This window comes from Pseudorasbora parva, chromosome 6, assembly GCF_024679245.1.
Source record: "Pseudorasbora parva isolate DD20220531a chromosome 6, ASM2467924v1, whole genome shotgun sequence".
NCBI classification, from domain to species: domain Eukaryota; kingdom Metazoa; phylum Chordata; class Actinopteri; order Cypriniformes; family Gobionidae; genus Pseudorasbora; species Pseudorasbora parva.
The window spans coordinates 18,155,941-18,179,944 of NC_090177.1; the positions used below are offsets into that span (position 1 = coordinate 18,155,941).

The 24,004-nt window shown below is 38.7% G+C and overlaps 2 protein-coding genes across 4 annotated transcripts in view; both read right to left on the bottom strand.

Annotated features, from left to right (window-relative positions):
- The window catches only part of dvl1a (dishevelled segment polarity protein 1a), a 41,739-nt gene extending 34,245 nt beyond the window's left edge, over positions 1–7,494 (bottom strand). The window contains exon 1 of the mRNA XM_067445928.1: positions 7,033–7,494. Coding sequence (XP_067302029.1) covers positions 7,033–7,202 — 170 coding nt within the window. The 5' untranslated portion in view covers positions 7,203–7,494. The remainder of the gene's footprint in view (positions 1–7,032) is intronic.
- A 2,758-nt stretch (positions 7,495–10,252) lies between these two features.
- Positions 10,253–24,004, bottom strand: mxra8b (matrix-remodelling associated 8b). Of its 3 annotated transcripts, none has more exons than XM_067445931.1 (10): positions 23,915–24,004; positions 22,701–22,727; positions 22,296–22,598; positions 22,094–22,195; positions 20,906–21,394; positions 13,394–13,552; positions 13,259–13,289; positions 13,074–13,144; positions 11,141–11,215; positions 10,253–11,046 (listed from the first exon to the last, which is right to left on the bottom strand). In XM_067445931.1, exons 3-10 carry the CDS (start codon positions 22,579–22,581, stop codon positions 11,021–11,023), a joined length of 1,239 nt encoding a protein of 412 aa, XP_067302032.1. In that variant the 5' UTR covers positions 22,582–22,598; positions 22,701–22,727; positions 23,915–24,004; the 3' UTR covers positions 10,253–11,020. The 3 variants fall into 3 exon arrangements, with proteins under 3 accessions (XP_067302032.1, XP_067302031.1, XP_067302030.1); XM_067445930.1 differs by having other exon boundaries at positions 13,074–13,141; positions 23,818–23,969; XM_067445929.1 differs by having other exon boundaries at positions 23,818–23,969.

Here is a 24,004-nt window from a genome sequence, read left to right on the forward strand (position 1 = left end):
TTTCTTATAAAGTCAGTTCTCAGTCATTATTTGCTCACCCTCATGTTGTTCCAAACCCGTATGACTTACTTTCTTCTGTGGAACACAAAATATGTTTCTTTCCTTTTTTTTGTCCATGCAATGAAAAGCAAATGCTGTTTGGGATGGACCCCACTGAATTCAAATGCATTAATTTATTTTTAAATACAATTTTTTTTTATCTTTGTTGCTCTGAAGAAGGTCATAACTGTTTGGAAGAACATGAGTGTGAGTAAATGATGACTACATTTTGGGGTGAATATCCATTTAAAGCTAGCCTGACAAGCCAGACCCACATCAAGATGTTTGGTCTGGAAACTCACCATAGACAGCTCAATCCGAGGGGCAGGATAAACGGTTGTCTTTCAAACTCCGGGGTAGCGGGGTAGCGCTACACCAACCAGAGCAATGAAGGTGAAGCAGAGCTCGCTGACTGATTAAACATTCGCCGTATCCAGTCGGCTAAACTACGAACACATCTTTCCTTTTTAAGAAAGACTTCAGTGCCGTTCTTTGTTCTTTTCTCAGAGAAAAGCTTAACTCCAAGTCTTCCAGAGTCGCGGTCAGAGATGATTCGAAAGACCGCCGCCGTTTGCCAGTTTCTGTGTTTACTAGAAGCACGCAAACGCAACTCGGCCATCGTCAGTTCCTAGACGACACTTGCGGGCAAATTAAATTTGCTGCCGCTAGGGTGCGTCTAGATTTCTAGTCTAATTTAAAGCAGCACTTGGCAACTTTTGCTCTCGGAGTCCCCCTACAGTTGGGAAAAAAGTAATGTCCTCAACTACTGTCGTAAGCTCTGTCATCCTACAACAGGGGATGCCATCGCGTGTGCATTTGTTGACATGACAACCCTGATAGCCCTGAACCAGTAATGCGCGGGTCGTCTCATAACCCTCGGACCCCGTATGTCTATTTAATGGTCGCGGGTGCGGGGCGGGTTGTAAAAATATATACAGTGGTGCGGCGCGGGCCAAATAACTTCATAAAAGCGGCCCACGGGTTGGTGCAGCACTAACAGTTCCCCTGAACACTGCAGGAGGAGTTTACATGCAGGTGTTCTTCTGGCGGCGCGTGTGAAATGTCTTCATCCCAGGTACAGTCAGTGGCATATGTTTCAGCATGTCATATGAATATAATTTCATGGGTTTTATTTTTTTCAAACGCCAAATAATCACGATGCTCACGTTTACAAGCCAGCTTCATTATATTAGTCTATTGGTTACCCTCAGCTCACGCCAACGAGCAAACGCTGGTCACATGTTGATCCTCGTCCTGCCTTTAATCCCATAACTTTTTTGTTTCCTCTTATTGCTTTCCTCCAACAAAACCTTTTCTTTCTTATTTGTCTGTGCTGCTTCGGACATGACTATATTATCCGACGAACAAAGTTGGGCTCGCACGTCTGAATTAAGTAACGTGTTGGTGGAAGTGACGTATATGCTGTAAAGCAGTCGAATTTTGTAGTTCTTTTTGTTCTCTGGGTACTACCCGAAACCCAAAGTTTAAAAGTACGATTTAAAACGATACAGACCCCATCAAGCTATGGCAGACGTGTCATTCAACCTATTGTAAGTCGATGTATCATTACAAGAGTCTTGAAAATATATTATGAAGGTTGAAAAGTTACCTAGTGCTGATTTAAGCAAGCAATAAAATCCGAATGAAACTAAACCAAGATTTGAATTATCTGAAGAAAATGCGAGTGCTTCTAGCCCATGCAAAAGTCATCACCATGATGCTATTATGATATGGATGGTTGCCAGAGAATTGCTATGTGGTTACTAAGGTGTATGTAGTAAAGAAAATATTAAGCAAGCAGAAACATTACACTGTAAAAAAAAATCAGGTCTCCAATTGAAAATTTTCTAGTGACTGATCACATCTAAATTCAGTTGGCCAAATTTAATTACTGTGAATTAAATTTCATCAATTCACAGAAATTCAATTTGGCCAACTGAAAAATTTTAGATGGATGTGATCAGTCACTAGGAAAAAAAACACAGTGTAGAATAATAAAATAATAAACAACAGAAGCACATAGTAAAACTTAAATTAAAGGTGGTGTAAGTGCTTTCTGGTAACTAACTTATGTTGATATTTCAAATCACCAAAACATACACAACCCTATTTTTATAGCTCCTCCCCACACATACATAACCCAGGCAACAACTATGACAGAAAATGTATGTTACTATGGTAAACCAGGCCGAATATTCAATGAAAAAGTCATCCCTAAATAATTTTTCAGAAAAATGCCACACAAATCCATGTAGACTGCAATTTTGGATGTATTATTTGTGTCCCCTTCAAAAATTGCTTGAGATATTTTTTGTTTACTGTCTCCCCCAACTAATAGATGAAATTTATGCCCATGCATTGGCCGATGCTGTTCACGTGAGCTCGACACGTGTGTGATGCTGCTGACGCAGGAGCTGACCAACTTAAACTGCATAGGAGACTGACACAGATGTTAAGGCACATAATGAATCATCACATTAAGATCTAGCAGATGAAAATCAATATATGACCATGCACACGGCCTCATTCAGAAATCTATAGGGCTTTTCTGACTAGCAACCACTTGGTCATGATATCATATCTACTTCATGGATTTCCTGTCTCGTGGGACTGGTCCATATTTGAGCTGCGGCCCAGCTCAGTGTGATACTAAATAACCAGGGCTGAAACAAGAGCCAACTCAATCCGATTAATGCCTGATAATCAGTCAGTAAATGAGACCATGAGATTATTCACCTACATGCTGTTAAGTACAGAGTGGCATATCACTTCCAGTCAAACGGCAACCACATCCTTCCGCACAACACACGCGACAGCAGCGCTTTTAAAAATTTAACACAACTGAAATCTTTCTGTGAAATCAATGGGGGTCTGATAAAAAATACATCAACCTGGCCTGACACAGAGGAATCCATTACCGGGTAACCATTAGTTAAAACACAAGTGCTCTGTATGCAACGTGTGCTGAGGGTACTTAAAAGTGAATTCAATCCATCTGGAGCATTATTCCCAGTCTTCATTCATACGCTCCACTGACATCTTGTTAAACACATTAGGCTCATTTAATTTAAGATTAGGTTATCCAACAATCACACGCAGAAGCAGCAGTGCAGCAGAGGTAACTGGCACAAATTGGCCCTCAGAGAGATAGTGTTTGGGTGTCTGCCGCTGCTGCCGGTCCTCTAAGCTTTGAGCAAAGGTTTACAGGGGTATTAACGGACTGTGGCGGATGATATCAGAAGATATTATCAGAAGCAGCAGAATGTTGTTTATTATTATGGAGGACACACACAGTGGGGATCTATGGCAGTAATAGTGGGATTAGCGATGTTTATGTTGGACGGTGTAGGGCTAGTTATGATGTGATAATAAGAGGTGTGTCTCACCGTCCCAAAGTTCATAGGTTCATCTCATCACTAATCTGTAAATGTAAATGTTGACTAGCCCTCATTACAGAGGCCTAAGATAATTTCTTATGCATTTGAGATCTCGCAAGACTTGTGCTGGTTGGATTTCTTCCTGCTTCATGAATGGCTGAAGAATGAACAATGCAAGGCTGTCTAAAAATAATGTTTGCCGCATTTAGCTGCACACAAAATAAATCAACTCCCGCTGGGATGCATTTATGGTTCTGAAATGTGTCCAGATCCAAGTTGTGACTCATAATTTTGTAGTCTGCTCTGCATGCTAAAAGTCAAAGTATCATAGTTGCACTGTAAAGAAAAATGTGTTATATTTAATATTAGATATTTAAGTTGTAAATAAAACAAATAGGCTATTACTGGAGTGAAATATGTTTAAGTTAGCTAAAACATGCACACAACGCATTAAACATGCATGCTAGATCATGCTAGCAAAAATGTTAAGACATGCTAGCAAAGCATTTAAGATGCTAAATAATACTAGCAACATGTTAAATCATGCTAAAACATAAAAAATGCTTAAGTGCTAATTCATGTTAAAACATGATAGCAACACAACACAGTAATAAAAATGATAGCAACATGCTAACTTGACTAACTACTTCAAATTGAAAACCTTCAAACTTCAAGCTTTTAATTCTTTTTCAAACTATCTGGCTAGGCTTTTTCAAGCCAACTTAAAAGTTTGTCTAGGAACTTTACTGTCTAGTTATTTGCATAACATTTCTAGACATTTCGGAGTTAAAAGTAAACTGTTTGCTGCTTCACATTTTAACACAGAGCAGTCACAGAGAGCTTAGTAAATCATAGTAGCCTGGCTTTGAAGGTCAAACGTTGTTGTTCTCACAATCTGCTTCATGGATAGGTCACCGGGGCAAACTGAACACTCAATGCTCAGGTGTGACAAGAAAGCAACACTGTTAGTAAACTATCCTATGTTAACAGGAAAAGCAAGTTTTTTTGGAAGGTCATGCTAGAACACCAACATGTGTTGTGGTGTATATGGGAATTTAAAAGTCTGATGGAGGTGGCAGATCAATAGCCTCAGCTTTGTAGGATTAAAATGGCCTTCAAACTGAAATGGTGAAAAATGACCACAATCCCTTCTGCAGTGGAGCATCTCCATCCAAGACACATCACTAAACATCTGTGCCTATTTGTGTGTGTCTTTTGAGATCAAATGAGACAGTCATCTCTGAACCTCAATTAGGAATCCAAATACGCCTTATAACATGACATGGGAAGCCTAGATCAAATCCATCTATTTATCCATCCATGACATTGCACATAAGCAGATAATACAGCCGAACACTCTTTAAAGTCAACAAGGAATACCATTTACAAACCCTTTTACTTTCATAATGTAATGTTTTTCTGAACTAAGCAGGATATTAAGCGGGAAAAAAGAAATGCAGGGTGGAACTTGATTTTATCCATCAGGAAGTGATTGGATTGTGATAAGTATAGACGTTGCGTATTGAATGAAACCAAACCAAATGTTTGCTAAAATAATGCTATGCAGCTGTTTGGCTACTGGTTACCATTATGACTCTCTAATCATTTCAGAAGGAGAATTATAAAACCAAACCCTTTTTTTTTAATTTATTTTTTTATAAACAGCAACAATTTATAATGTCAAATAAATACAAAAATGTGCAATAAGAAACTGTAAAAAATAAGGATTGTTGCAAAGTTTTACACTAGACTTAATGATAAACAAAACAGAGGAAAGAAACATTGTTGGAAACAAAATTTCTTTCTCTAGATTTTTCCAGCCAATCAGAATCCACCGGATTTTAAAGACCTTGAAAAATTAAGCAACTAATCCATTCATGTTGGATGTCACTCACAAATAAGAAAGTGACAGTTCTGCCTGACAGCTGCAGGTTCACGGTCTTTCACTTCCCCTCAACTAACCTCAGTCTATTACTGGAGATTTTGAAGTGACAGAAAATGACTGAAACTTTGCTATACTAATGAGTTTGCAGTCTGAACAAATTAGGACCTGTGAGATGTTCATTGGATTTAAAGATTATGTTTGATGTCTTCCTTTGAACTGGTCAATACTGGTCAGTGTATGAGCACACATACCTGTCTAACATGGCAATCAATTTAATTAACGTAATTCTCCCCTCTGGGTGATAGGAGTGTGTGTTTGTTTTAGGTGCTGTCACCTTTTGAAAGATCAGACTGGCTTTGTCATGTCATGTTTTCTGTTACAATGCATCTGAAGACCAGGCCTTTCCTTCAAAAGGTTCAAACTCGAGGGAAACCAGAGCACAAATCACTGTCATGGAGTTACAACACAACACACTGTATTAGGAAACAACCATGATATATTTGCACCATGTGGGAGCATGCGACTCGAAGCATGCAACTGGAGTTGACCAAATTAGCTCTGTTGCAGTGCATGTGTGGTGCTATGGCAAGCCCTTTAACATTTATTCATTAAAACTAATATTTATTATGCTACTAGTACTTATTTTTAAATCTCTAGTACGTCATGAAAAATGACTGGTATCTTTTTCAATTTGACAAATAATTAGACACTAGTACTTTAATTATGACGAATTCATATATTAGTGGCGATCCTTTTTGCTGCCATTCATCTTAGTGATAAGTAACTCTTTCACTGTTATGGTTAAAAAGAAAACTGTTAATATTGAATTATATGGTCAGATGTGGTTCAGATAGGATAATTTAAAAGGTAAAGGAATAAATAGCAGTATGTAATCATTACAAGTGACTGATTTAAGAAATACTAGTCACTAGTATCAAATAAATAATATAATTCACACTTAAAATTGATAAATATATTAGACAATATTGGATTACTTACTACTAATTACTTACTAATTTAATTTAAGTACTTTTAACCATGAAAAGGCTAGTTAATTAGGATGCCGCCTTCAAGTGGACAAATAATTATATTGTGAACAGTAAAGACAAATAACTACACATCAATTCAAAATGATGAATAATTTTAATTTCTTAATCATGGTATTTATACATATCACATGGTAAACTATTTATGTACATAAATAAATCTGGGAAAGGTGGGTGTTTAATTTTAAACTATTCACGACAGACTTGTTTTCTGCAAATGATACATACATATTAATTTTAGATATTCATAGGCTATACAATATTATTTTCAGATCAATATTCCTTGCCATGTTTCAAATCCTGTTTCAAGTAGAATGTCCACTTGTAAATACAGCTACACATGATCATTCTGTGCTCGGAACTCGATATTTCCGACTAAGGGCACATAAATGTTATTACGGCTTGCCACAGCGGTGGTGGGTTCTGAGTCGAGCACACGCACCCGCGCAGGAACGCGCACTTCAGTACACTACACGGGTTCAAAGCAGGTGCCAGCAGCAACAATATAACAATGTAGCAACGTCACAACGAACACTCCAACGTTCTAAACGCTTTCCAGGTTTGACAGAGTATATAAGGCATGTGGCTGCCATAATGCTGAGTCGATGATGGGTGTGATCCCGGTTGTTGAGTAGCCTACTAACACACACTACAATATGAGAAAATCATAATTCCCCCTACTTACCCGAAATCCTGATCCATAGATTTGAAAAAGAATTTATAACTGTTGATCGGACGGTTGTTGAGGACATTTTTAAAATCCGCCAACGTGACTTTTTCTGGAGAAATCGTCAATTTCACTAAATAAGGGGTTTCTTCTTCGTCGATATGGTATATAATTTTGGTCTCCGCCATGAGTAGGCTTATATGGGTAGGACAATCATTGACAGAAGAAAGAGCAAGGGTTGCAGCAGCGCGATACAAAATATATTTGTAGACTATAACTCGTCAAGTGTCATATATGCGCTATAAGGCGACATTGCTGGTTGCCGGTTTCACGTAGGCAAACAAAAATCCTGGTCGTGGACGGAGCGAGCGGTTCCAGACATAATCGAAGCTTGCGCGTCTCTATCACGGCGTCAATGTTTCTCTGATCGCCAGTAAAACAGGAAGGGACGGTTCACATCCCTATGAGTTGGAGTTCAGGATATTTTACCATTTCAGGTTTCTCGTGGAGGTAGGCTGCTCTCTAGCGGTTGTCAGAGTCCGCGACAGTCAATTGACTGAGCTGCTGTGGCCTCTGCTGAGACAACAGCTGTTAAAACACTGGACTGTTACCTCATATTTCTTGTAAATAAGTTTGTAGGCCTACAACAGGGTTTTCAAACTCCTTAGTAAACAAAATTGCTGTCTGTATGGGACGGCACACTATTATAGATTTAGATAGCACCGAAAAAATTTTGTTTATTTATTTATTTTTGAGAGCCAAGCAAATTGTACAAAGAATACCCCAGGGGCTATAAATTGTACATTTCAAACAGGTGCATAGATTGTACGTTTTTCATATTGTTTTTCAAATATTTGTTGGTTTGTTTGTCAGTTATAAATTGGTTTTCCATTCCATTTGACTTTACATGAATATAATAAACGATTATAATAATTCAATCGAATATAAATACACTGTATTGTTGGTTTAACTTAAAAAAGTAAGTAACCTGGTTGCCTTAAAATGTTCAATTTATTGAAATAAAAATTTGAGTTGATACAATGAAGGAAATTGGTTAAATAAATAGAAACTCAAAATATTAATGTAGGCTTTATGAACCACATAAAAAAGTTATAAATCATTAAAATAGCACAATTTGGCATGTTGCATTCCGTTTTCACAAATAAAACACACACAATTACCCAATATGCTTACAACATCTTTTAATAATATTTGAAAAAAGGTTGTCAATTCTCAAACATTTTCATTGTATTAATTCAAATTTTTAATTTTAATGAACTCAAAATTTTACAGCAACCAGGTAACTTATTTTTGAAATAATGTTTTACAGTGTACTACATTTATATTACCATCTGATGAGAAAAACCTTATCATCTCATCAGCTTTATAAAATTAACAGCACACAAGACAATTGTGCATCTTAGAACATTCTCAAGATAAATGACTAATATAGTCTCAAAAGCATTTTTACAAAAAACAAAGAAATCTTTGTTTTACACATTAACTTTATTTTTATTTTATTTTATTACAATTTTAACACTATATTTGAATAGAACATAGAGCATAAAATTGATTAAAATAAAATATTATAAAATAAATATATAACTATTATAAGCATTTTAGAAAATATTTTTATAAATTTAAAATAGCTTGACCTGCCGAGGATGGTAATTAAGCCTCTTTTCACTTAACATTTGTTGAGAAAAGTAATTTCAGGGTCTATTTTGTACCCAGTATGTTAGCCACATCATTAATCTAATACAACCAATATACGATATACAGTACATTTAGCATTAGGCTTTATAAAGAAGCACTGAAACACATCAGACAGTATATTCTGTAGTTTTAATAAATGTGGCAAATCAGCAGCCTCAAATAAAAGACGTTTGCATACATAAAGAAGGAAAAAGAAATAGTAAATGAACACTAGTATTATCCAATATTTTGGCTAATTTATTGCATGCTGTCACAACCACCTTCTAGAATGTCCTTATAAAAACATACTCAGAAGACAGGAAAGTGTATAAAACTACACAAAATTACAATGTTCTGTAGTTTTGCAAGCCTGAAAGCATCTCCAGTTTCAGACATTTGAGATATTTTTTAACAGCAGGGGGCAGCACTCTCCTTCTCGATACTTCTTGTATTGTATTCCTGAAGTCATTTTTTATTTTAGGAAACGGATACAAAACAAGCCTACAAAAAGTAATGCAAACCAGACCCGAGTCCGAGTCAATTAGAATGAAATAATCCAACTGAACTCAATGCTCACACTTTGCCTCAATGCACATGAAACCTAGTGGAGTTCAGCAGCTATTTTAACACCACTGGCTGTGTCGTGGATTTCAGTCAAAAGATCTTTTTGCAAGGGACATTCTTTCACTTTGCTCAGTTTGTGCATAAATATTTGCCTCCTGAAACGCACTTCTCAACATAACTTAATTGTGGGTTGGAAGCCCTTGTGGGCTTTATAATAAACTTCCTATTGCAGTCAAATTTCTTAGTGTTCCACAATATTTTAGTATTATAAATGTTTTATATATATATATATATATATATATATATATATATATATATATATATATATATATAGATAGATAGATAGATAGATAGATAGATAGATAGATAGATAGATAGATAGATAGATAGATAGATAGATAGATAGATAGATAGATAGATAGATAGATAGATAGATAGATAGAGATATATATAGAGAGAGATATATATATAGAGATATATACACTTTAAAAAATTGTGGTTGTTTTTTTTTTTGGTTTAACTTAAAAAAGTAAGTAACCTGGTTGCCTTAAAATTTTGAGTTTATTGAAATTAAAATTTTGAGTTAATACAATGAAAGAAATTTGTTTAATAAATAGAAACTCAAAATATTATTGTATCTGAACCACATAAAAAAATTGATAAATCATGAAAATAGCACTATTTGCCATGTTTCACTGCGTCATCAGAAATAAAACACACACAATTACCCAATATGCTTAAAAAATCGTTTAATAATATTTTAATAAAGGTTGTCGAATCTCAAAAAATGTTCATTGTATTAACTCAAAAATTCAATTTCAATGAACTTAAAATTTTAAGGCAACCAGGTAACTTTTTTTCTAAATAACTTTTTACAGTGTATATATATACCGGTATTACATAAATTACATAAGACTGGTAAAACAAAAGTTTTTACTAAAAATATTAATATATTAGTAAAATGTTACTAGACAGACAGACAGACAGATAGACAGATAGATACAAAATATTTCATAATTAACTTTATTATATTTGTACATTGATTCTCTATACAAACATGATAATGTACTTCCATTTTAAAGATAAATGTACACTCCAGATCAAATAAATTTACTGCATAAATGCTTCATAACCTATGTAAATAAGAATTACTGACCAAAGAATATTGTTAGTAAGATGAAGAAAAATGCTAATATTACAAAAACAAATAAACTGCAACAGTGCCCTCTACATAATGCTGTGAATTATGCTGTGAATCAAAATATGAAAAAAGTCAATGGACCAAAAAAAGCCCTGGTCAATAGAACTCAAAATTCATAGGAAAAGCAACATATAGATACACATCAGAATAGCACAAACAATACATTTAATTGCCTTTGAAGTTCACTTGTTTATCATCTTTGAGTATTTAGACCTGAAGCTACAGCTATTTGTTTGCTTCCTGAGTTTTATAAGTAATTTCCATTGAGATTCAGACACTTACAGTGGTTTCTACCACACAGAATTTTAGAGTACCACCAAATGCTGAATTCAGCAAATTAACTTGCCACATTTTACATTTGTGTAACTTTAATTCAATAGATTACCCTTTTGAAACAATTATGGTACAATGTGGTTATGACAAGAAAATAATTTCAGTTTAATTGATTTTATAAAATCATGTAAGAAAGACAGTAATTGTAAATGTAACATCCTTGAATCTCTTCTCAATAAGTACACTCTGGACCAGCCAGCAGCGCAATACGAATCACTTCCATGACATTCTCTCCATTTCTTTAGGTGAGAGGAAGGAAGAAAGAGAAAGTGTGTGTAAATACATCACAATTTATCCGTCCAGAATGAGATTCACTAATTAAGACCACATTACCTCTGTTGAGATCAATATGTTTTGGAGAGTGATAGTTTGCCTCTGCTCTTCCTTTCATTATGTTGTTCTTGTAGTCTAAAGCAGCAGAAAAAAAAACAAGGTTTTCATCAATAAAAGCTGATGCAAATATGAGGCTATTATGAAAAAGTATATAATAAATCAGACTTGTTAATGCAGCCATAAACTGAGAAATCAAAATTTCCTTAAGCTTTTGAAATATATGAGATCATCAGACGACACTATAAGAATATCCTGTAAGTTTCAGAGCTGAAAACTTCCTTGTTCGCCCAAAACAGCTTTTATTGTTACCAAGCCCAGATAATGACTCATTGTGGTATGTGCCTATAGGCGAAAGACAACTTCTGCTGAAAAATGTACGTCTACTTCATTATTGCAACTTTGGCCCTGCCCACTGTCGTGTTAGTGACATGTCGAGGAGAGAAGAGTGATACAGGAGGAATACAAATAACATTATCTTCCAAATGTCTTATTTTATTTATTTTCAACAATGTGAATGTCTCAGTTGAGCATTATGTATTTGTATGCTGTACATTTCACCATGGATTGTTTGGTAAATCAGTCGCAGTTTTGGCACAGACTTTGCAAACCGACTTTTATGAGTCTACAGTAATGCAACAATATGTAAGTAACCGTGTTAATTCTAATGCCTGATCTATGACCAGTTATTTAATATAAGTAATGATTCATGTACAGTCAGATTATACAAAGAAAGCACACGCCCTTTACAATCACTGGAGCTGTCAATCAAACCGTGTGAGTTTATCAGTGACTGAATTATGGATTGTCACCAAAACTCCCGCTATAATCAACAAATCTCTGATTTACTTTGTTTTTGCACTTATGATTAAAGTATTTCGTTAGTGTGTAGAAATGAAGTTGTAATGACGAGATCGCTGCATTCATGCGCTCAACCTTTCATGCCACAAACTGAATATAATGCTATAATCAACACTTTTCACGATTAGTTAACCTTAAGAGCTGTTAAATAGTAAAAACGTGCTAAACGGTTTTGAGAGAGTTCCATATAATGCTTAGCTATTTCATATGCACAGATGTTAGACAATCACTACAGTGGGTGTTTAGACTGAAGTCTCACAGCAGACACACCCCTTCAAACAAAGCATCAAATCAGAGGGCTAAAATCAGAGTAGGAAAAATGCCTTTTATTTCTAAATTATGACAATTGATGTACAAATCATACTAACATTATAAATGCACCACAGGAAATATTATTAAACAATAATACAATGCAGTTCATGACCGCTTTAATAAATCATGCATTTGTCAGATCTGCGACACTCAGCTCTGAAAACGGATATTTTACTGGAAAAGGGAAACTCTTATTAAAAAACAATAATCAACCAATAAAAAAATCAGTCCGATGTCAACGTAGTGGTTGTTCTTGAGAATTTGATTTTAAAATATTTTCCTGGCAAAATATCAGCTCACATTCCTCAAAACTGTATAAAGTAACAGTATCTGTTATGGTTATTTTGCAAGTATTCATAAAGTTTAGATTCTTAAATGACCTACTTTAGCTTTAAAGGGGTAGTTCACCCAAATATTTAAATTCTGTCATCATTCACTCACCCTCCAGTTGTTCAAAACCTCAATGAATTTCTTCTGCTGAACACAAAAGATAATATTTTGAATAATTTCGGTAACCGTCATAACAGTTGATGGGCCATAGTATTTTTTTCCATGCTATGGAGGTCAATGGGGCCCGTAAACTGTTTGGTTACCGACATTGTTTAAAATATATATTTTTGAATTTAGCAGAAGAAAGAAATTCAGATAGGTTTTGAACAACTTGACAGTGAGTAAATGATGACAGAATTTTCCGTTTTTGGATGAACGATCCCTTTAAGTGAAACAGTTTGAAAAATTATGGAAAAAATGTGGTCACACTTACCCAGTCGCACATCTTCCTGATTGTAGGGTTGTAGTTCTGTGGCATCGAGCTCAATGGATGTCCTGCGACTACTTTCAAGTAAAACAAAAGTTTAGCTTTTCATGTATTAGTGTAAAATGACTATTGTGGGTCTTACTTTACTTAAAAACACTGGTGAACTTTAATAGTCTATTTTTAATCCTTACCTCTCATACCTTCGAACCTCAAACTCAAGCCCTAAAACAGATATAACATCCATTTTATTCAGGCAGTTTGCAGTTGGACTAAAAAGCCACACTAGTTCAATTTTCTTGTTTATAAACTCATCCACATGATCCTACCTTTCTTTCTGCAGTGCTTTGTGATCATAATGATGCCAAAGAGCATTAATAGAAGCAGCAGGAAGATTGCCAGGATGTAGCCCACTTGGTGCAGGAGATGAGTTTGATTCTCAGGCAGGATTACATTCAGGACGTGAGGTGCTTCCACCATGTTTGTACCTGCTCACCAAGGGCAAAAAGGAACACGAGAGGACCAGATGAATAAGAACTCTTAAATATTTGATATTAAAACACTTTATTAATTATTGCTGAACTAAAAGCCAAGAAACAAACCAGAAAAGCCAAAATGACTTGTTTGTTTTTCCCTTTTCACCCAGGACTAGCAGGCAAGGGGGAGAGGGACAAGATTTCAAGCTAGAATGGCCAAAACAGGCGTAATGAGTTCCAGACCTGATGTCATGCCGCAGCAATGGAGAAAAAACACAAACCACCAGAACTGGAAGCGATAGTGCAGGCGGAGAGAAATACCAGCACTTCATGGTCAGTCTGTCTGGAGACATTTTCCACTTATTTAGTGCCCCAAAACAACAGGGAAAATTCTCTGGGATTGCAAATCAGTAGTGCTCTTATGACAAAATAAACCAAACAAACTAACTGAATACCGCTGTTTGTGTATTACATGGCATTGGGAGTATTGTTTTTTGGCTTAACAACACAAAAAAAATCTTCACCTCAAAACTAACATTATGATTAATTCATGAGTCAGTATGTCTCATTGAAATAAGTCACATATGCTAAGACTGATCATAGGGTGAATTCAAGGTGGTTTGGGACACATTTTTCAAGTCACCTCAATGGCAAAAAGTGTCCCAATCAAACTGAATTCACTCTATTTGTGTAATAAGTGTTTAACATTTAACAATGCGAAATGTATCACAATACAACACATTAACAAATCAAAGACTGATTTTTTGGTAATTATTTATAGGACAACCAGAAAATAAAATTAAAAAAATTGGTAGAAGTGGGATTAGGATTCAACATGAGCCAAATTCAGAAGCTGCAATCCAATTTAAAGACATCATCCATTTGGCAAAATGCTTCACAACAGCGCAACAAAGGCTGTCCCAATCCGATGCCTCCTTCGAATGTGGCCTACAAATGCATCCTTTGGTTCCAGTGCCATGAAGGATAGAACGAGTGGATCCTTTGAAGCCTAACATACCCAAAACTCATATCCAAACTGGATTTTTTTTAGATAGAATGCTGGATTACACTTTTAAATGTATTGGGTTTCAAATTACGAATATCTAACAATACAAATGTTAAAAAACAAATAAATAAAAACTTAAAAGCAGTTTAAATGTTGACCTGTATCTCATAAAGATTCAATGTTATAGATCACAGACCACTGTGTTTGTTTTTAGACAGCTTAATATGACTTTCAAAAAAGTCCAGTACAAATGTTTCTGGCACTCGTCAACAGCAGTTGTCACAGTTGCTATAGATAAAGATAGCAATTCTTTGTAGGCTGGGTCCCATTAACGATGTTCGATTTTCATGGACTTCGAAGGCATGGCCTTTAAAGTCTGCGTCCTTTGAATGATGCAGTCACTGAATCAGGACACATCAAAAGCCATCAGTTAAATTGCTGCATGTGCAATAACTTCTTGATTACAGGTTGAAAAAAGAAAAATATTTTTTGCAGATTTTTAACCTATGCAGTGCCGCTTTGGAAAGTTTTCTTCACCACATCTTGTTATGCAGAAGACTTCTTAAATGTATTCAGAGTTTTATTTAAATTATTTTAAAATATGCCTTATTTAATTATGGTATTTTCACTAAAAATCCTGTGTTGGAAATGATTTGTTAATAAAAGGATGTGGAAAAAAACACCTGTTGTCTGTGTTCTGTATTTTGCTTAATGTATTTATGTTATGTTTTATGTCTTGAACTGTCACCTTATCGTGGTGGAGGGGTTTGAGAACCTGAATGATCCTAGGAGCTATGTTGTCCTGGGCTATATGCCCCTGGTAGGGTCTCCCAAGGCAAACGGGTCAGACTAAGAGCGGTTCAGAAGCCCACTATGATTAATATAACATCAATGACAGAGACGTTGCATGGAATGGTGTAGTGGGGGCCCCACCCTGGAGCAAGGCCTGGAGTAGAGGCTCGTATGTGAGCGCCTAGTGGCCGGGCTTTCACCCATGGGGCCCGGCCGGGCTCAGCCAGAATGAGTGACGTGGGGCCACCCTCCCGTGGCCTCACCACCTGAAGGAGGGATCATAAGGGGCCAGTACATAGTGGATGGGGGGACAGTCGAAGGGGAGGCCCCTGACGACCCGATCTCTGGACACGGAAACTGGCTTTAGGGACATGGAATGTCACCTCGCTGGCCAGGAAGGAGTCTGAGCTTGTGCGGGAGGTCGAGAGATACAGAGTAGAAATAGTCGGGGTCACCTCCACACATAGCTTGGGCTCTGGAACCACAGAGAGAGAGAGGTTGGACTCTCTACCACTCTGGAGTTGCCCATGGTGAGAGGTGGGCTGGAGTGGGTTTGTTTATAGACCCCAGCTCAGCCACCATGTGTTGGAGTTCACCCTGGTGAACAAGAGGGTCGCTTCCCTGCGCCTTCGAGTCGGGGTTAGGTCTCTCACTGTCGTATGTGCCTATGGGCCGAACGGCAGTGCAGAGTACCCAGCCCTCTTGGGGTCTCTGGGAGGGTTGCTGGAAAGTGCTCCGACTAGAGATTCCATTGAAATACTGGGGGACTTCAACGCCCACATGGGCAGTGACAGAGACACCTGGAGGGGTGTGATTGGGAGGAACGGCCCCCCTGATCTGAACCCGAGCGGTGTTCTGTTATTGGACTTCTGTGCTAACCATGGCTTGTCCATAACAAACACCATGTTCAAGCATAAGGGTGTCCATTAGTGCACATGGCACCAGGACACCTTAGGCAGAAGGTCGATGATCAACTTTGTGGTCATCTCATCTGACCTACGGCCATATGTCTTGGACACTCGGGTGAAGAGAGGAGCAGAGCTGTCAATCGATCACTACCTGGTGGTGTGTTGGAAGCTGGACAGACTAGGCAGACCCAAACATACTGTGAGGGTCTGTTGGGAACCTTTGGCTGAACCCCCTGTCAGAGAGATCTTCAACTCCCACCTCCAGCAGAGCTTCGACTGGATCCTGAGGCAGTCTGGAGATATTGAGTCCAAATAGACCATGTTCTCCACCTCCATTGTCGACACGGCCACTCTGAGCTGTGGCCATAAGTTCTACGATCCCTGAACCCGATCCCTGGAAATCGGAAGTAAGGAATAACGTCAAGCTGAAGAAGGAGTCATATCAGGCCTGGCTGGCTTGTGGGATTCCTGAAGCAACTGGCAGGTACCGGCAGGCCAAGCGGGCTGCAGCCCGGATAGTTGTGAAGGCAACAAAAAAAAATCGGGCCTGGGAGGAATTCGGTGGGGCCATGGAGAAAGACTATCAGTTGGCCTCAAAGAGATTCTGGCAAACCGTTTGATGCTTCAGGAGGGGGAAGCAATGCCCTACCAACATTGTCTACAGTGGAGATGGGCAGCTGTTGACCTCAACTGGGGATATTCTTGGACGGTGGAAGGAATACTTTGAAGATCTCCTCAATCCCACCAACACGTCTTCCTTTGAGGAAGCAGTGGCTGAGGACTCAGAGGGGGACTCGTCCATCAACCGGGCTGAAGTCATCCTCTGTGGCAAGGCTCCGGGGGTGGATGAGATTCGCCATGAGTACCTTAAGTCTCTGGATGTTGTCGGGCTGTCTTGGCTGACACGCCTCTGCAGCATCGCGTGGCGGTTAGGGACAGTACCTATGGACTGGCAGACCGGGGTGGTGGTCTTTTCAAGAAGGGGGACAGGAGAGCGTGTTCCAACTACAGGGAAAGTGTCAGGAAAACTTCTCAGCCTCCCCAGGAAAGTCTATGCCAGGGAACTGGAGAGGAGAATTCAGCCGATAGTGGAACTTCAGATTCAGGAGAAACAGTGTGGTTTTTCGCCCCGGTCGTGGAACACTGGACCAGCTCTATATCCTTTCCAGGGTGCTGGAGGGTTCATGGGAGTTTGCCCATCCAGTCCACATGTGTTTGTGGATATGGAGAAGGCATTGGACTGTGTTCCTCGTGGCACCCTATGAAGGGTGCTCTGGGAGTATGGGGTCCGGGGCCCCCTGCTTAGGGCTGTTCGGTCCCTTTACAACCGGAGCAGGAGCTTGGTCTGCATTGTCGGCAGTAAGTCAAATTTGTTCCCGGTGCAAGTTGGTCTCCGGCAGGGCTGCCCTTTGTCACTAGTTCTGTTCATAATTTTTATTGACAGAATTTCTAGACGCAGCCAAGGGCCGGAGAGTGTCCGGTTTGGGGACCACACGATTTCGTCGCTGCTCTTTGCAGATGATGTTGTCATGTTGGCAACCTCAGACCAAGACCTTCAGCATGCACTGGGGATGGTTTGCAGTCGAGTGTGAAGTGCCTGGGATGAGAATCAGCATCATGACCGCAAGGACAAGATCCTGGATACAGGCAGCTGAAATGAGCTTACTCCGCAGGGTGGCTGGGTGCTCCCTTAGAGATAGGGTGAGAAGCTTGGTCACTCAGGAGGAGCTCAGAGTAGAGCGGTTGCTCCTCCATATCAAGAGGAGCCAGCTTAGGTGGCTCGGGCATCTACTTCGGATGCCTCCTGGATGCCTTCCCAGGGAGCTGTTCCGGGCACGTCCCACCGGGAGGAGGCCCCGGGGAAGACCTAAGACACGCTGTAGGGATTATGTCTCCCGGCTGGCCTGGGAAGGCCTCGTGGTTTCCCCGGAGGAGCTGGAGGAAGTGGCTAGGGAGAGGGAAGTCTAGGTATCTCTGCTTAGACTGTTGCCTCCGCGACCCGGCCCCGGATAAGTGGAAGAAGATGGATGGATGGATGATAGGGACAGTGAGAAATAAACTGCTAAATTATTAAATTGCTACTACAATTTTTTTTTAAATCACCAACAATACAGTTTGGTAAACTAACATATTCAATTGACTCAACATATTATTTCTGATAGAGACAATGTTAGCAGACTGTTGCCACAACTGAAAAAATTTAATTCACAGAAATTCTAATTGCTTTTAGATGTGATCAGTCTCTAGAACATTTTGGGTTGAAGAGGTCTGACATTTTTTACAGTGTATAATTCAGAAATTAAATTTAATATTTAAGGGTATTTCATAAATTTTAAGTAAAATACATAGCATAATATGAAATAGTAATATATTTCCAAATATTTGAAAAGTTCTTTTTTACATTTAAGAACAAGGCCACATTCAGACAATATACTACATCTATAAGATAAATGAATGGCACTGTGGCATCTTTTTCTACTTAAAGTGGACTGGGGCAAAATGCTCACAGACATGAGAAGATGTAAATCTAACACGACCATTCCCCCTTTGTGCTTTCATGTTACAGATGTTTACATTGGCCAGATGTTGAACAGATGTTGCTTTTCATGTCGGAAAAAAGCCCATTGCCAATACAAGATGGGAAATATTGTCTGAGAAATGATTGTAAAAGCTGCACACACCAGGAGAAAGTGAGACATTGTTGTGACCTTTTGTGGGGCTGTAATAGTTTATAAAGTGAGCTCAGCTATTGCTAAGCGAAGGAAATATGAAGCAGTCTTCCAATAAAACCTCCCCCACCTCCTTTACGACTTATTCACTACATTTCTGTTGAAAACATTCACGCATAGAAACTCATCTTCATCTAAGTGTTTTGTAACACAGACGGCAGGGACAGGGCCAACATTACTGGAGTGAGTTGATCTGAACAAAGACTAAAGGACAAAGCCATTTAAGAAAAATAAAAAACTGAGAAAGACAGACGGAGAGACTGCTGTAAAATTCCCACTGCAGCCTGGAAAAGACCAAGAAGCAAAAGTTAAACAAAGAGAAAAAGGCAGGAAGTAAATATAGCCCAGTTCTCAAACTACATTCCTCCCCCAAACCCAAATATGCGTGTAAATATTCTTCCCCCAAACACAAATATGCAATGTAAAGGGAGGAGCAATGGAGCTTATTAGGAGAACACAGATATCGTGCAAGCCTACAAGCTAGGAAAAGGAAAAGTGCTTTGTCTAACAGAAATGCAATTTATTTATTTTCTTAATCTGGATTGCAACACCAAAGGAAAGGATGCAGAATTATTAAACAATCATCAAGCAATCAGATCCAGATGTATGCAACCAAACAACTACTGACTATAATGACCAAAAATGACAAGAAACAATCATAAAAGTGATCCATACAGCTTGTGCATTATATCCCTGTGTTGGCTACTGAAGCCATATACAGTGGGACAAAAAAGTATTTAGTCAGCCACCAATTGTGCAAGTTCTCCCACTTAAAAAGACGAGAGAGGCCTGTAGTTTTCATCATAGGTACACTTCAACTATGAGAGAAAGAATGAGAAAAAAACCCAGAAAATCACATTTGGCCAAGATGGCTAAGACCAAAGTTTGCTAAAGAGCATTTGGATGATCCAGAAGAGGGTTGGGAGAATGTTGTGTTTGGAGGAGAAAGAATGCTGAGTTGCAATGGGGATGTTAAGCATGGGGGTAGAAACATCATGCTCTGCAAAGGGACCAGGACGACTGATCGGTGTAAAGGAAAGAATGAATGGGGCCAGGTATCGTGAGATTTTGAGTAAAAACCTCCTTCCATCAGCAAGGGCATTGAAGATGAAACGCGGCTGGGTCATTCAGCATGACAATGATCCCAAACACACTGCCCGGGCAACAAAGGAGTAGCTTCCTAAGAAGCATTTCAAGGTCCTGGAGTGGCCTAGCCAGTCTCCAGATCTCAACCCCATAGAAAATCTTTGGAGGGAGTTGAAATTCTGTGTTGACCAGCAACAGCCCCAAGACATCACTGCTCTAGAAGAGATCTGCATGGAGGAATGGGCCAAACTACCAGAAACAGTGTTAAAAAACCGTGGCGACGTACAGAAAACGTTTGACCTCTGTCATTGCCAACAATTGGTATATAAAGTATTGAGATTAACTTTTGTTATTTGACCAAATACTTATTTTCCACCATAATTTTCAAAAACATTCTTTAAAAATCAGACAATGTGATCTTCTGGACTTTTTTTCTCCTTCTGTCTCTAATAGTTGAAGTGTACCTATGATGAAAATTACAGGCCTCTCTCTTTTTTTTTTTTTTTAAAGTAGGAGAACTTGCACATATGGTGGCTGACTAAATACTTTTTGTGCCCCAGATTTTTGCAGTTGTTTCCTTTGTGTAGAAAACAGCTCAAAATGTAAGTCTTTAATCACTGATAAATTATCACCTCAAAACTAAAAAAAAAAATGTGTAAAGAATGCAGAACTTCCGAGTTCTACGGCAGAATGAAGCCTCACCATTGGCTAGCTCCTGCCTCAGCATCACATGCATGTGTCGTGGTGCTCACGTGAACAGAGAGCTCTCGGATTTCATCAGTTTGGAGTTTGGAGCAACATGAGGGTGAGTAATTAACATAATCACGTATAAATATTCTCTTACTTGGGTCATCAGCAGGCAGGACAGGATGAAAAGGAGTTTTTGGTTCTTCAGTAGAGTAGCGTGCTGGGGGCAAGGGCTGGACAGAAGGCTCAAGGATCACCCTGAAGATTCGTCTTTCGTGTAGGCCACAGTAGTGATGGTGAAGGTGGCAGGAATATAGGCCTTTATCAGAGGGCTGAATGTTACGGACGCTCAGGGAGAAATCCCCAATGGAGAAGGCATCAGTTGAGATGTTCATCTTATTCCGGAGAAAGAGCGGGCCATACTGCCGATTCTCTCCGGAGGCGTACATATCGATGAGGCGGTCTGCTCGGTCACGGGTGACTCCTGGAGCCTGCCAGTCCCAGTGGACCACCTGCTGCTGGCCCTCGTCCCTCTGATTGTCCGTCCACAACTGTCTACGGTTCACACATGGAAGCACCACACTCTTCCCCACCAGAACCACAAACACTGATTTTTCACCATCCCAGACACGCTTTTCCTTTCGAGCTGCAGAGATTGACATTTTTATGAATTTAACAATAGATTTTTTTATTAATTTATATACATTTAACAATATCAATTATATGTTTATTCCATATATGCTTTTCCAAAACTCAAGGTTACATCAGCAAAACTATCATTTTTTCAATGTTAGAATGCTTAAAATTGAAAAGGAGAAGTCCTGCACACTATCAACTTGCAATTAAAAAGATTTATTGTTTCATAGCAACGTTTCGATCTTGCGATCTTCCTCAGGCATGAAAAAGTTTTTTCATGCCTGAGGAAGATCGCAAGATCGAAACGTTGCTATGAAACAATAAATCTTTTTAATTGCAAGTTGATAGTGTGCGGGACTTCTCCTTTTCAATTGATGATAATAGGACTTATTTGTCCTGCTCTCCTACGCACCTATCACACACAGGTGTGCGACGTTTATGTGATTGAGAATGCTTAAAATACCTCCTATTTCAGTTAATGCAGACACAATTCTGTGTATAGTCACATTGTGAGATAAAAGTCATAATTGTGAGAGATACAGTCACACTTTGAGATACAAAGCAACACTATGAGATATAAATCACCACAACTGAGAAATAAAATATTAAATGTGTGTAATAAAGTCACAATCACTTTTGTTTTAATGGTTTACTTTGAGGCAGAAACCACTCTAGTGTTTTTCTGTATATTTCAGGATTACTCTCTTACGTGATTTAGTGATGTTGAGCTGGATTTGAACGGATTGGTGGACCTTGCAATAGTGGTGATGTAGGTTGCAGGTGTAGATACCTTTATCATTCACATCCACATCTGCACAAACAAAACAGCGAAACAAGAATGGCAGGTATTAAATATCACAATTGATAAAAATCAAAAGTGACATAGACGTGGTCTAAAAGGATGAACCTACTATTAATAACTAGCGAGAAGTTTCCATCACTGAAAGCATCTTTCGAAATAGTAATTCGGCCCTTGTTGTAGTCATTGTACAAGCGCTCTGTTCCCCCTGAGAACATATCTAAAATACGCTCCACAGTGTAATCGGGTTGGTTCCGGATCAGGTCCCAGTGCACGACGCGTTGGCGGTCCCGCAGGCGATCCTGCCTCCAAACCATCCGCTGGTTATGACACGGCAGAACAATATCTGACCCGGCTGGAACAGTAAGGTTCCTCGCCTCCACAACCACACTCTGCATGCTGTTTTGTGCCCAGGCTAAAAAAAAGCACACGTTGCATTGCTTTATACATTTTTGTTTATATGAATAATATTGGAGCACTGCTATCAAGTAATGTCCATGTTTTGTTGCTCACTCACCACATGGTAAGATCAAGGTAGTGCAGACTGAAATGAGAACAAATATACAAGCCTTAGAATTATGGAAGGTGTCATATTTCAACAATTTACTGAGATCATCTTCAGATGGAAATTTGACATTTGTCCTGTTGGCATTTCAACCACCAAAATCTGGCCTAAAACTGCATAGACCGTGCTCTTATTGTGAATACAGACATGTTAAAACTTAGTTCGGAAGCATAAAAAACGTATTACTAGTTTTATTTGCTGCTTTGCCAACACAAAGACATTTTGCAGAAAAAGCAGCACAGAGGATCCATTCATTCCCTTTCAGTCAGGCCTGTAATGTAGAAGATAAATACTGACTTTCTGAAGGCCTCTGAACAACCACCACTAAAAGTACACAGCAAAAAGTTGTCTATCTATCCATCCATTAAAAAATAGAAAAGGTCAATGTATGTGCTATACACCATTCAACGCTAGATGTGTGATCATGTGAAGACCACAAAAGTTGAATTAGTGAATTGCTAGTTCATTTCTAATAAATCAATGCATCTAAAAAAATATCTAACAGGAATAGTCAATAAACAGAGAGAGAGAGAGAGAGAGAGAGAGAGAGAGAGAGAGAGAGAGAGAGAGAGAGAGAGAGAGAGAGAGAGAGAGAGAGAGAGAGAGAGAGAGAAAGAGAGAGAGAGACATCATCGTTTACTATTGCTGATGCTGCAGAATCAGTGAGTCACTGACTCTTTCATTACTAAAATATGACAGACTTAAGCTAGTTAACCCTCATTTACCATTGCACAATAACACAATGTTTAAATCAGACCGTGTTGTATCATTTAAAGAGATAAGGGGAGGGAGGTGGGTTACAAATGTTACGAAAATATTAATCACAAACACACCCGACCAAACAAAACAAAAAAAACTAAGTGAAAAATAGTTGGCATGACGCCAGCACGAGACATTCTGCAAGACTTCAAATTAAAAATATAATACATAAAATTTGATGCACAAAACCACATTTAATGTGAAGGATGCAACACAGAAGATAATATTCAGTGTTGTGTAGGTGAAATTACCGTCGGAAAACAGCGTGAATAAGCAAAAACAACAAACTACAACAAAGTTAGTTACTTACTCAATGTCACAAGAAACATGTCCGAAAAGTGGTGAAGATAATTGTTAAATCTGGTGCACGATGAAAGCGTGTTTCTGTCGAAGGACTGTCACCTCACCTCATATGTTCGTCGACCAGCGACAGAAAACAGAATCTTCTGCTCGTCTGGATCATGTATGTATCGTCTGGACCACCGACATGCGCCTCC